Below are 13,750 nucleotides of genomic sequence, written 5' to 3'. Positions count from 1 at the left end.
TGACACTTGGCGTCTCAACTTTTCGCCAAGTATCGCACCACATTGGCGATGTATAAAAATTATTTTGACACCTATGATTTATTTGTTTAATAAAAAAATTGGATAGATTTAGATAGATTTTATAGGATAAAAAAAGTTAATAAAATTGTTAGTGTAGAATTTTATTTTCAATAAAATATTAATATATGTACAAATTAAATTATACTTTTATTCAAAAAAAAGATTATAACTCTTCCCTCAAAAAAAAAAAAAAAAAAAAAGATTATAACTCTCAATAAGTACCATATAAATTTATTTTTTATATCATATTTCTTTTTTTGGAGCGACGGAAGTAGTTCAAAACGTACAACATCCATTTATAATACATTTTTTGAGAAGTAGTTCAAAACGTACAACATCCATCAATCGGGTCGAGTCACGGGTCATACGAGTCAGGTCACTTCAGGTGTCACAAGTCAAGAAATGTTCACCATAGCCTAAAATTTCAGGTTCGGGTCAATCGAACAGGCTTGGAACTTTTTTAAAAAATTATTTATTTTTGGCTCACTTTTTAGAAATTTCTCATATTTCAAGCTTTTTTTGCTATTTTTTAATAATTTTTACTCAAACATTTTCGCTAATATTATTATTAGTCACTACATACCTACTACATTATTTAAATTGTCACAAAAAGCACATCAATTCCTATCTAATTTTGTATCAATTATATATTTTAACATTTGGCATATAGATAAAAGCTTATCTTAAAATTCAATTAACAACCGAGCATCGCACGGGGCACAAAACTAGTATATAAATAAATGGGAGTTTTTTCCCGAGTTTTTCTAGAGCCACATAGAATTTAATTTTTTTCAGCGCGGCGTGTAGGATAATAAATTTTAGTAGTAGCCAATTAAATACGAGTTTATTAATTTCTTTTAGAATTAAATAATTTAAATAACACGCAAGCAAAATTGGCGAATGAGATTTCCCAACTTAAATAAATTAATATAAAATATTATCTTTTGATATTAGAAATTTTATATATATATAAACCGTGCATCGCACATGCTTCATCTAGTTTATTAATTAAAAAAATCAAACGACATCTACAAATGAAATCTAATATAGTTAACCTTCGTATTAGCTTAGTAATGGAATCCATTTTAAACAAAGCCTTGATCTCAATCCTACATAGGGGCTCCCAAAAGTTTCTTTTAGGTTTTATTAATTAGTCTGATAATGGTCTCTTTTTTAGAGAAGCGCCCAAAGGTATCCACAATTAAGAAAGCCGAGTACAGTAACTTAAAAAAAAAAATTATGTCCATCGTCCTCCCCCCAAAAAAAAATAAAAAATAAAATAAAAATCGATCAAGCCAAATTTTCATGTCCATGGCTCGCCCATGGCGGGTCGATAGGCTAAGCCCATCTTAATCAGGTCTAGTTAATCCCTTTATCCATTGCTTTCTACTCCATTGCTAATATTTCGGCAATAATTTTGACTATTAATTTTCATTAATCTATAAGAGATAATATATTCTTATAGGTACTTGTTGGATTCATTACATAATATATTTTAGTAATATCAAGTTTTTATAACTTTTATGTGTGCCAAAATGCAGGTATACTCCATATATGATTTAAGATACGTCTTGAAGATCGTAAAAGTCAAATAGGATAAAAAAAATCAGGGACATAAAGAGTTTTAGATAACATGTGTGGGGATATATGGCTACCACACTAGTTCTTTCATTTCTTACAGGTACTTGGGCTCTATGTAAATAGCTCAAACACTTAAACTCCTTACAACTTTTTTTTTTAATAAAAAAGAAGATCCTTAATTGGTCCTTAATAGCAGGTTTGATAATGATTTTGTATGCTCCGTATAAATATGTACAAGCACTAGTTATTGAGTTTTACTTCACAAATTTGAAATTTCCATTTTCAATCTGTAACACCCCTCAAATATTAGTTAAGACAACAATGAAAATTTATGTAGAAATAAAGGTGAAATTTATAGACTAAAGGCCTGTTCACATTTACTGAATTGAGCTGAACTGAACTGAATTGAACTGATTGGAGCTGAACTGAGCTGAAATGAATATTTTATGTGAGAGGGAAATTAAGAGCTGAACTGAACTGAACTGATTGGAGCTGAACTGAACTGAAATTAAGTAAATATGAACAGACCCTAACACTACAATGGGTAATGACATAAGATTTTCTTCATAAATTTCACACAAATTGATTACCTCCCCGTGATTTATAACTGCTTAGAAAAAGGTCTCGAATGTTGCTGACCCATGCACATATTGGCCAATAACAGTCTTAAACTCCCAGCAAACAATACGAAATATACACCAAACAATACGAAACTATTCTTCAATTAAGACTTAGTTCCGTGTCTACAACAGAAGTGGAAAATCTATGTTAGCCTAAATGAACCTAAATACAGCCAAGAAACGTTTTCGAACAAGGTACAAACTTCATGATTTATACACTATTTACATCCCACTTTCCCTGTCATCTCGAATTGGCCTTGAATCTCGCCGATAATAAGGCATATTTGAACCATGTTGGGATTCAACTTGTACGCTTTCCAGCTCGGTAGGACGAATGCCTAGAGCATCCATATTGTTACTTGGAGGCTGAACACCATTTCTCGACTCCTCTAGCATGTGAAAATATGAATGGGGTCCCCAACCTGATCAACATGAGAATGATAGAGGCATTATGAAACCAAAACTCATACATAAACAGTGATTGTGAAAATAAGAGTGCACAAGTACAAAAGATCATAATCCACGGATATATAAGATTGACATTTGTTGAATCTTGAGAACTTGAACTGAAGGAAAGTACAAGCACCGAAGGCAACAGCAGATGCAAAAGAGTGAGACTAGCATATTTGTTTCCAACACTATCAACTACAGAGTACATGCATAATTTACAGCCATGTTTGAAACAAGAGGGACCTGCTAGGAAATTATATCTATGGTGCAATCAGTTATAGCAGGCAGTTTATCATCCACAGCATCCAGAAGTGGCTGGCAAACTAAGAAAGTAGTGATTAACTCCCAAATGGAGAAGTTTTTGCATTTCCTCTTAGTCTAAATAACCACCCTGCGATCCTCGCTCTCCTCCACCAAGCCCCAACAATCACCTACCCCAACTCCCCGTAAATACCAGAGGCAGTAGCCTAGTCAAGGCAATGCAAGGCGGCATGTACCTAGCCTAGGCCAAATTAGACAATACAATGCAAGGGAGCACTGGACCATTATACAACCCTTTGATACTTCACAATACTGCCACAACACACAATATTTATGAGCCAATATGATTAAACCTTTATAATCCAAAGCCAAAAAGTAATGAAAGGTTTTGATTTTTCTCATACACTTGTAGTTATCCTCTTAAGTCCTAATTCTTTTTCTTTTAAAAACTACTCAGGTAAGCTGTAGCTTTATCCTTTCTACTTTAGATTTCATTCTGTATCTCGAATAGTACACAACTACACACACCAGCTGATTGACATCAGGTTGAGCTGATGACCAGAAGAGCACCCATTTATCTCTCTAAAACAAAGACAGTGACTTAATCATAGTGTAGCAGATAACCCATTAAACTTAACCACTGAGTAACAGGAAACCAAAAGTCTTTAGCTCTCAACCCCTATGTATTTCAACATCATTGAAGAATAAAAAAACTACAGGGTAGACTGATGACCAAACTCGAGCATTGTTCAAGTCCAAAATCCCAAAGAAGCTATTTGGGGAATTAAATCATTTAAGCCATACTGTTTCCTGTCATTTTGCAAGCGGAACATTTTCCAACAAAATAGCCTACACAATATTTGCAAAAAAATATGATTTGGCAATAAAGTTGTCTCCTTGTTAGGAAAAAAAAATAATAACTAGTACCAACAACAACAACAAAGCAACCAAAAATTTTAGTCCCTTCGTCCCAACTCCCAAGTTCCAAAACTGAACTGCACATTTTTCATATTTGGAGTGCCTACAAAAGAACTCCACCTATCCTGCTTATCCTTACTCTTCCCATTTCATTTCCCATCCCACCAATCTTTTCCAATCTTTCCAACACTTCCTAATTTTTTTCCCCTTACAACCCAAATTAAATTACTTTTTTTTATCCCATGTCTAAATTCCAAGTATGAAGAGACAAAAAGAAGTACAATGATTTTTTAGTTGTTTCATTTGACGTGGGACGTTTTTCGATACACAACTTTAAACATTTATTGTAATTGTAAAGTTATATACTTGGTAAAAAAAAATTGATCATAGTATCATATTGTTTCATGAGGGCAGTTTCCCCTATCTTCTTTTGATTTTCTTCCTCTCATCTAAACATATTTTTATTTTACAACTCATATCCCTCTTTCTCCTCAAATCCCCCCCTCAATACAATCAGTAATTTTTTCCCAATTTAAATTTAAAATTATAAATTTGGCTCATGAAAATTAAGTTAAAATTTAGTCAAATTTGTCTTCAATTAAGTTTCTTCCCATTAGTTTTATGTAAGTTCATTATGTTTCTCTTTCAATGTTATATTCAAATCCTAATGGATATTTCATTTAATTCCAGGGAATTCCAATAGTAGTTGCAAGTTGGTTGTGAGGAACTGACGGCCGCTTAGTATTTGCCATTAGAACTACTTCTAGGTTTCCTTTCAATTTTTCTTCTTAAAGTTGGTATATTCTTAAAGTTTGTTGACAATGTTAAAAATTGATGAGAAATTCAGTGTTAGTTTTCATTAAGATTTGCTGTATTTTTTTTTACAATAAACAGCCGTGCATCGCATGGGTTTAAGACTAGTTTATACTCAGAAAGAAGGGAATTGCTGCTCCAGATGTAATGATATTTTAATCCTACAACTAAGCATCCATGAGGGGGATTTTAATCCTTGACAATTCAAAACTTGACTCATTCTTGCTAGATCCAAACAATAATGACATTAATTGCAATATGAAAGTGGATAAAAAATTTACTTAAATACATGTGAATGATTAAATAATTCACATGACAGCTACCTAAGCACCTCAGCCAGGAGGGTGAAAGGAGAGAAGGTATTTATATTAAACAATAACAATAAGAATAACAATAAGAATAACAATAAGAATAACAATAACAATAACAATAACAATAACAATAACAATAACAATAACAATAATAATAATAATAATAATAATGGACAATCAACCAGACTATCAGACCCCAGCATAAGATGATTATAGTGTCGAATTTTTCCCACATCATGTCGCCTACATAGCATCTTGCATCTTTCCTAAGATATGTGGTCATAGTTCATAACACAAATAACTCTAGCACCAAGACCCCAAGCTGGTTTGGTTTGGAGATTGTTTGAAATTCCTTGTCAATATCTTGTCTAACCAGCAAAAATTTTCTACTAATGTTTTTGAATTTACTAGTCAATGTGTCATTAAACTTGAACCTTTAATTGATTATATGGCTTCCTTTAGATAACATACATTCATATACTTGCATATTATTTACAACAAAGAATCTACTTTTACAACAGAAGAACGTCCAACCAAATATGTTTCTTCCCATCAGAAAGTTGAATTAAACAAGCCATGTTCCAAGCCAATGACCATTTCATAAACAAGAAGATAGATGATTGAAGTAGAAGGAAAATACAACTAAACCAGAAAGCATAAGGCATTACCATCTTCAGCATAAGGTGGTGGGAAGAACTGTAAGTAACAGAATGAAGCAATCACAAAACCTGTGCAGAACAAAGGAGATAAAGTAAGAAATTTAGATGACAATTGATTAACAAGGAATCGAATATTTACCAAAAAAAAAAAAACAGGAAGGAAAAAAAAAAAAAAAAAAAAATCAGATTTATGCACTACATACCTATCAGACCCCCTGCAAAGACATCTTGCCAGTGATGCCAGTAATCATCAACACGCGAAACTCCCACCATTGCAGCCAAAAGTATCGGTGCAAAAATAATGCAAAGTTTTGCAACATGGCCTCTTCTATCAAAGCACCTAATTTTTCCTGACATGTACCACGCTAGAAAAGTGAGACCTGCAAAGGACCCTACACAAAGACAAACAATTTTCGATCTTTCAGAGAGTAAAAAAATCAATAATTGGATGACAATTTCAATAAAATGAATGTTATGGAAGATGCTGCTTAGAAATTTATGTTTGGTAGCAAGCCCAACAAGCTAACACAATAGTAAATTTAAGACCACACAAAGAGTTTCGATACAAGCTACAGTGTGAGCAAACATGTGTTGACATATAAGTTGCAAGTATATGGTCATCATGACGTTGAAACTTGAAAGGCCACTCTGGCATGCTACGAAGAAAGTCATCCTTGTGGAGATAGCCATTCCATGCATGGGAACTTACTATTATATGGAATTAGAATATTTGTAAAGCTTTTAATGGGAGATAATATTGTACAAGTTTCCTATATTTAATTAAGGCCTTAACAATAATACTCGAAGCTCCTGGTCGTTAATCAAAGAGGTTGGTTCTGTAAGTCTTGAGAGGAAGATTGTTAGGCTTTTGTTTTAAGGGGCAGCATCCTTACCCTAACAATAATACTCGAAGCTCTTGGTCATTGATCAAAGATGTTGGTCTTGTTAGGCTTGAGAGGAGGATTATAAGGTAGCAGACTTTCCATAGGTTTGGAAACATATGGGAGATGGTCTCCATACGAGTTATGGTATAAGCAAACAATTTTTGACAAGTAAGTTGCAAGAATCTGGGGTAGCCTGACATTGTAAGGCCACGTTGGCAAGCTATGAAGAAGTCAACCTTTTACCTTGTGGAGATAGTTGTTCTTGTGTAATGCTTTGTTTGTTAGTTTTAGTAATGACGATTTTGCATTTACATCAAATTATTAATCAGGAGGTAATGTTGTATTATTAAATTATAGTGTTCTAGTATATCTAGGCAGAGTTAACTTGATGGAGCCCATGGAGGAGTAGTACTCTAGCCACTATATAAACGTAAACAACTTGGGTTATAAACCGTACACACAACATATGGGAGAGAATTTACACTCATAAAATACAAGATGCAGTCAGTAGAGATGTGGTTGCAACACCCTGGATGGGTGTCAAATTGCGGGAGAGTGCAAGCACACAGAAGAATCTAGAATAGAGTTCTTGAGAATTGAGATGTCCTGAGAATTTTATAGTTTATAATTGCATAATAAGGGAAATAGCAATTATATCACTTACATGAAGTATGCCCACTTGGAAAGCTTTTATGGCCTTCTTTGATAACACTCTTAAAACCAGTGCACATCACATCTCCTGTAACATTATGATACACCTGGAGAATTATAACAATGAAACCAGTGAATAAGTTAAAGAAGTGCCCAAATTTCTGCTTGCCCATATGCTGAAAATAAACATTTGCAACTAGTTGAGGTTGAACCTACATCTTTTCCATCAGGAAAACAACGCCAAAAGAAATCAGGACGAGGTCTACCAACTCCGTCTTTGATTGCATCAGTTATAACAGAAGTTATAAGCACAGAAAACAGGAGTCCTGTGTATCAAAAGAACACAAAGTTTAGGATCGTTAACCAGCCAAGTGGACCCTTTATCCCAACTCCCTACTCCTTTCTAAACGATAAAAATGTATGCATACCAAGAGTTGCTTGATGGAAATCATAGACATCCTTCCGAATGAAATAGTAGATAAGAATGATACAGAAGGGTAACAAGATTGCAACAATCTGCGAACAAAAAGAAGAGAATAAAAATGTCTGTTATTATGCTTGATTCGCTACTCAGAATAAGTTAGTCCTGATAACCAGATAGAACATAATATACCATAATGACCAAACATACCGGGACAGCCCAAAAAGGAACGGTATTGCCTTTCAGAGGATACCTAAGATCTTCCATCATGCCTTTCCCCACAAATCGATGAAACGGCTCAATAACATTCAGCACAATATCAATCACCACTAGAAGGAAGAGAATGAGCCAATCATGCATATGTATTTTAGCCACTTGCACACCATGGGACCTCAAAGTGTGAGCACCAAGTTGAATTTCAGGCATTTTCACCAACTAAAAAGAAACAAACCGATAAATATTGTGCATAAATATAACAATTCCCACCAATTCTCCAAGAAAATTCAGAATCTATGATAATACATACCAAAATCTTTTACGAAATAAGCACATACAAATACAGCAGTCGAAATTTTGGAATTATAAGGAAAACAAGAGTCAAATAACGGACCCTTCAGACCTTCACTCATGATTGTTTCAAGAATTGAACACCAATTAACGAGTAATTACTTGTGTCGAATACGCACACCACAAAAATCACTGGGAAATCTGAAAAATTCATAAAAAATAACCTAGAAAACACAATGCTGCAGCTTAATAAACAAGCCCAAATGCTATTTATCATTTTATCTTATTCAAAACCCTTAATAATCAACCATTGCATGTCTTCAAGCATAAGGTACTATTGAAAAACAAAAACAAAACAAAACAAAAAACAGGACAACAACAAAACCAAACCACAAGTAAATTTCAAGTTTAATAATTAACAATCTAACATTCATAATCACCAAACTTACAAACCACTTGATGTCGACTAGCTTAGTTGGTTCGGAATTATTTTATTAAGTCTCGGATTATGGTACCCAACACATGGGATCGAATTCCGTCTATATAATTATCATTTACAACTCTATTCACCAAACTAAACTAATATTCTAAAAACAACGAAAAAATACAACAACATATCATATGATAAAAATACACGAGAATGCCCAATTCTTAAGAAACTAAAAGCACACTTTACAACCCAGTTCAAAAAAATTCCCTCAAATTGAAAAAAAAAAAAAAAAAACTTTAGTCCATGAAAATTGTTCATGAAATGCCCAAATAAACTTAGAAAATTCTTTAAATAAATGCAAAATTAACTCACCAAATGATGATGAACTGAATAGTGTTGCTCCAGAATTAGTGAAAAGGGGTGGATAAGAGGAAGATTAAAGGGTCTAGAATTTACCCACTCTAATCAAACTCTCTATAGACTGAGAAAGTGACTTCAGTTTTAGAGAGAGAAAAGAAGAGAGAGAAACTAGAAACGAAAGCAACCCCAGAAAACGACATGAAAAATACAAATACAGCGCATATTATATGGACCAATCCAAATTTATGGCTGGGTTTTTGTGATTGATTGCTTTTTTCAAAAAAATTTATTCCGAAAAAAAAAAAAAAAAAAAAAAAAAAAATCAAAATACGTAGTAATTATGGTTATATGGAGTACTCGTAATTAATTTGCTCTTAAATGGGATTCAAGTATTAATGATGGAGTAAGTATGATTTTTATGCGGAATGAAGAAATATTGAGATCTGATTTTTTGAATTTGGAATTTTCAAAATTGTCGATTTCTAACGGTCCTACCACTATTATTATCAATTTATCATCATCCCAAAACGGCAAAAAGTTCTTTACTTTCCTTTTGTGTTTCTTTTGGTTTTTTTATTTTTTTTAACCCATTATTTACATTTTTTTTTTTGACAAATTCCCCATTATTATCATTAATCATTGAGTATTACTACCACCGTCCCCTTTTGATAGTCATTTATGTGCAAATTTTAGTCCCAAAATGTTCACCCCATTTGCTTTTGGAAAATATGTCAAAAATAAGTCAACCTTTGCTTGGTTAGCTCAAAATAAGCCAACTTTTGGATTAACTCATAATAAGTTTACTTATGTAATATATTTTCTCAAAATGAGTCAAAACCTGTTATATGAAAAGTTAATCGATTGTTAAGGTAAAGCATGACACATGTCATTATGCGGTTGGTCCGTTTTTGAAAAAAAATAAATTAATATATTTTCTAATTAATCAATGAAAAAAAACTTTTTTTTTCAATTGAAATTATAAAAAAAAAAAAAAAACTTGTTTCAATTAACAGTTTTAAATAAAAATCTTGAACCATAATTAACAATTAAATAAAATAAAAAATAATCTCAGCCCTCCCCCGCCAGCAGTTGGCGGCCGGTGACTGCTTCCTCCCCGTCGCCGGCGCCGGAATTGTCTACCCCACCTCCTCCCCTTCCCCAACCCGACTTTCCCGTTCATCCCTCCCCCTTCCCTAAGAACCTGATCAACCCCCTTCCCCCAATTCAACAGCCCCTGTTTCCGGCATACCCCCTCCCCCTTCCCACGGTTTCGCAACCCCATCAGCCTGTTTCATTCAGATTTCTCGGGTTTGTCGGTAGTAAGGTGGGATTTCGGTGTTGGTGGAAAGTAGGGGAAAAGGGTTTCACTGTTTTAGGAATTCCACATATCTTTCACCATTGTCGCCGGCGCCGAGGGAGGGAAGGGGTAGGCCGGCTGCCGGTCAAGTGGCAAGGTGGGGCTGGCAGTGGTGGAGGCCTGGGATTTTTTTTTTTAATTTGTTTATTTTATTTTAAATTTGTTAATTTAATAATTTTAAATGAATAATTAGAGTTAAATGTTTAATTAAATTTCATAAATTATTTTTAATGAAAACATGACTTGTTTAGTAGGTTATAAGTCACTTGACATATTTAAAGAAAATGCCCTTTAAAGATCGACTTATTCTGATTTAATCAATAAGTTGGCTTATTTTGAGCTAATCAAGCAAAGGTTGGCTTATTCCTGACAAATTTTCCTTTGCTTTTTCCAACAACCATTAATATTAATTTTTTACCAAAATTTCCTCCTATTTGCAACAATACTTGTGCAAATTTAAATATTCTATGTAGATTTTGTTTTCCCATGTACTTTTATTACTATCTACCTCTACTTTTTTGCATACCCAGTGTCAATTTATTTTTTCAATGTACTTTTACTAGTAGTATTTTTATTTGTGTTTATTAATTCCCGTGAAAAATGCCCATAAGGGACTATCAAAAGGGGACGGAGGGAGTAGACTATTAGTAGCATTTTAGCCTTTTAGGTGTCTCCCATATCATATACACACTCTAATATCGGATATCAAGTTAAGTGTTCTACTGGAAAATGTATCTTTCATTCTTTAGAACAAAGCAATTTTTATTAGAGACATTTTGAGGGTGGGAATACCCTCATTTTTACAGTGTCTAACCAACAAATCTATCTATCTATAATAAATATACTAAAATAGAGTACGGTCAATCTAAAACTAACATATGTCGCTCTTACAATGAAAATTTTCCCTCCTAATTACATTATACTACTTATGGTAATTCTAAAGTTTATTGCAGTGTATTAATATGCAATCTAAAAGAATCTTTTTTGTTACTAATAATCACTCATCAATCTCATTAAATTGATACTTAATAGCTAGGGCACAAACTAGCTACAAAAGAAATTAGCTTTAAAATCTTATGTAGCCTAAAAAAGCTAATTTGCTAATTAGCTTACTATTGGAGTTGCTCTAATAGTACATCGATTCCTTTAATTGGATACATTTTAACTTAACACCCTAGTGTCCCAACCAGTCCAGCGAATACCCACCCAAACCTTAACTCTAACTCTCGAACCCTACTTATGTGGCGAACTCCAAACCAAAGCCCAACCCCTTACTCTCAAACCACACTTATGCGGCAAACTCCCACCTAGCCCCAACCTAGCTGATTCATCGAACCCACACAACTCTCACACACTCTAGCTGGCCCTCTGCACCAAACCCGACACCTTAGTCTTTTAAAAAATTATATATTATAATTAAAATTAAAATTAATTTTTTGTATATGTTAATATTAAGCTATATTTTATTTTTAATCAAGACAATTCTTATTTAAATGAGAGTTCATTATAGTATAAGTCAAATGATGACTTGTTTGACTGATCACAAGTTAAATTTAGTAATTAAAATATTTTATGGAATATAGACATTAATGTCTTATTTTAACTTATTAACATTGAATTAGTATTGGAAGATCACCTAAAGTTCGACTTATTGTGGTTATTTTTTTTCATTATTTTACTGTATTATGTTAGACTTTCATTTTACTTAACATATGTATATGATTTTCCATTTTACACTAGTATTTTACACATGAAAATGATTATTAAAAAAAAAAAGACAAAAAAAAAGAAAGAATGGTACGTTATCAAACCAAGAACGAATTTTTTTAGTGTATTGTGTCATTAAATATATAGTTATTGAAATATATACTTATGGATTATGATTAATTAGTTATTATTCATTTATGATTACTAGTTATTTATTTAAGTAAATTATAAAAAATAAAATATTTAATTATAATATTTATTATGATTTTTTGAAATATAATCTAATATATATATATATAAAGGGGAGTTTTTTCCCGAGTTTTTAGAGAGCCACGTAGGATTTAATTTTCTTATAGCGCCACGTAGGATTAGAATTAAATAATTCAAATGCCACATAGGAAAAATTGACAAATGAAATTTTAAAGTTTAAATAATTATATATTATACATTATCAAAAACTAGAATTAAAAATTAAAATTAAATTACCTTATTTATGATAAACACAATAAGTATGAACGTAAATTTGCTTTACTTAAAAAAAAAAAAAAAAAAAAAACAAAAAACAAAAACAAACTACCTTATGTACTATAAACATAAGAAGTACGAAGTATATGATAACAATAATTTTTCTTCATTAAAATAAAATTACTTTATCATTACTACGTGGTTTTTTATATAAAAATACATGTATATGAAAAAATATTTTAGGAAGTTAATTTTAAGTAAAGATAGCTATGGCTTATGATCATTGGTTGTTGATAAGATGGGTGGGATTATTTCCCAATTGAGGAGCAACGAAACTGTGAAGAAGAAAGGGGGTCTGACTTTGAGGATATTTATATCTTTTTCTTTAATTTTAATTTTCTTTTTCTTTTTATTTTATTTTTATTTTATTTTTATTTCTTTGCCTTTTCTTTTCTTTTTCAATTTCTTTTTCCTTTTTCTAATTTTCTTTATATTTTCCTTATTAGTAAGTTAGTTCTTTTATTTTCTTTTTCTTTAATTTTTATTTTCCTAGCTTAGTCTTTTTAATACCCATTTTTTGGGTTCACCAAGTTGGATTATTATTGAAATTTTCGTTTTTTTTAATTTAATAATTTTTCTTAATTATTATATTATCAAAATATAATAGTATAAAGGATAATAGATAATGACAAATTTTTTGTATAAGCTTCAAAGATAGATTTTAATAATAAAAAATTAAAAATATTTCATAATCTTATGGTAATACCCTACTATTATAAATTGACGTATAATGCAAAATCAATCGACATCAAACAATTTCGTGTTAGTAATTTTTGTCAAATTTAATTCATACATGGTTGGGTAATTCATAATTTAACTTATCTATGTAATATATAAAGGGAAGAGGTGTTTTTAGTTGGGAATTTTTGAATGGACCATTTTACCCTCTCTAAAAATAATAATAATTAAAAAAAAAAACTGCCATCATAAAAATAAGCTTTTTTTTTTTTTTTAAATTAACAATCTTTTTTCCTAATTTTTCTCCCTCTACAATCTTAAACTGATTAAAAAAAAAAAGAAAAAAACCAACCCTCCAACCAGTAAAAAAAATAATAACAATAAAAAATTAAAAACTAACGATTTTTTTTTTTTTTTTGAATTTAACAGTTTTTCCCCCCTAATTTTTCTCCATCTACAACTGATAATTAAAACCAAAAAACCAACCAACCAACCCTCCAACCAAATAAAAACATACTAAACAGTATAAATCACCTTATATTTATGGTTATCAATTG

The 13,750-nt window shown here is 31.7% G+C and overlaps 1 protein-coding gene across 1 annotated transcript; it reads right to left on the bottom strand.

The window, feature by feature from the left end:
• Window positions 1-2,313: 2,313 nt before the first annotated feature.
• On the bottom strand, window positions 2,314-9,139 carry LOC145600998 (lipid phosphate phosphatase 2-like). The gene is made up of 8 exons (XM_081656898.1): window positions 8,939-9,139; window positions 7,840-8,064; window positions 7,637-7,724; window positions 7,425-7,534; window positions 7,222-7,315; window positions 5,877-6,065; window positions 5,683-5,742; window positions 2,314-2,683 (listed from the first exon to the last, which is right to left on the bottom strand). The coding sequence occupies exons 2-8, from the start codon at window positions 8,053-8,055 to the stop codon at window positions 2,484-2,486; spliced, it is 957 nt and encodes a 318-aa protein (XP_081513024.1). The 5' UTR covers window positions 8,056-8,064; window positions 8,939-9,139; the 3' UTR covers window positions 2,314-2,483.
• Window positions 9,140-13,750: the final 4,611 nt, after the last annotated feature.

The sequence above is a fragment of the Chenopodium album genome, chromosome 21 (assembly GCF_948465745.1).
Source record: "Chenopodium album chromosome 21, dcCheAlbu1.1, whole genome shotgun sequence".
Taxonomy (NCBI): Eukaryota; Viridiplantae; Streptophyta; class Magnoliopsida; order Caryophyllales; family Amaranthaceae; genus Chenopodium; species Chenopodium album.
Note: the sequence above shows the minus strand (reverse complement) of the source record. Positions and strands in the feature narration are given on the sequence as shown.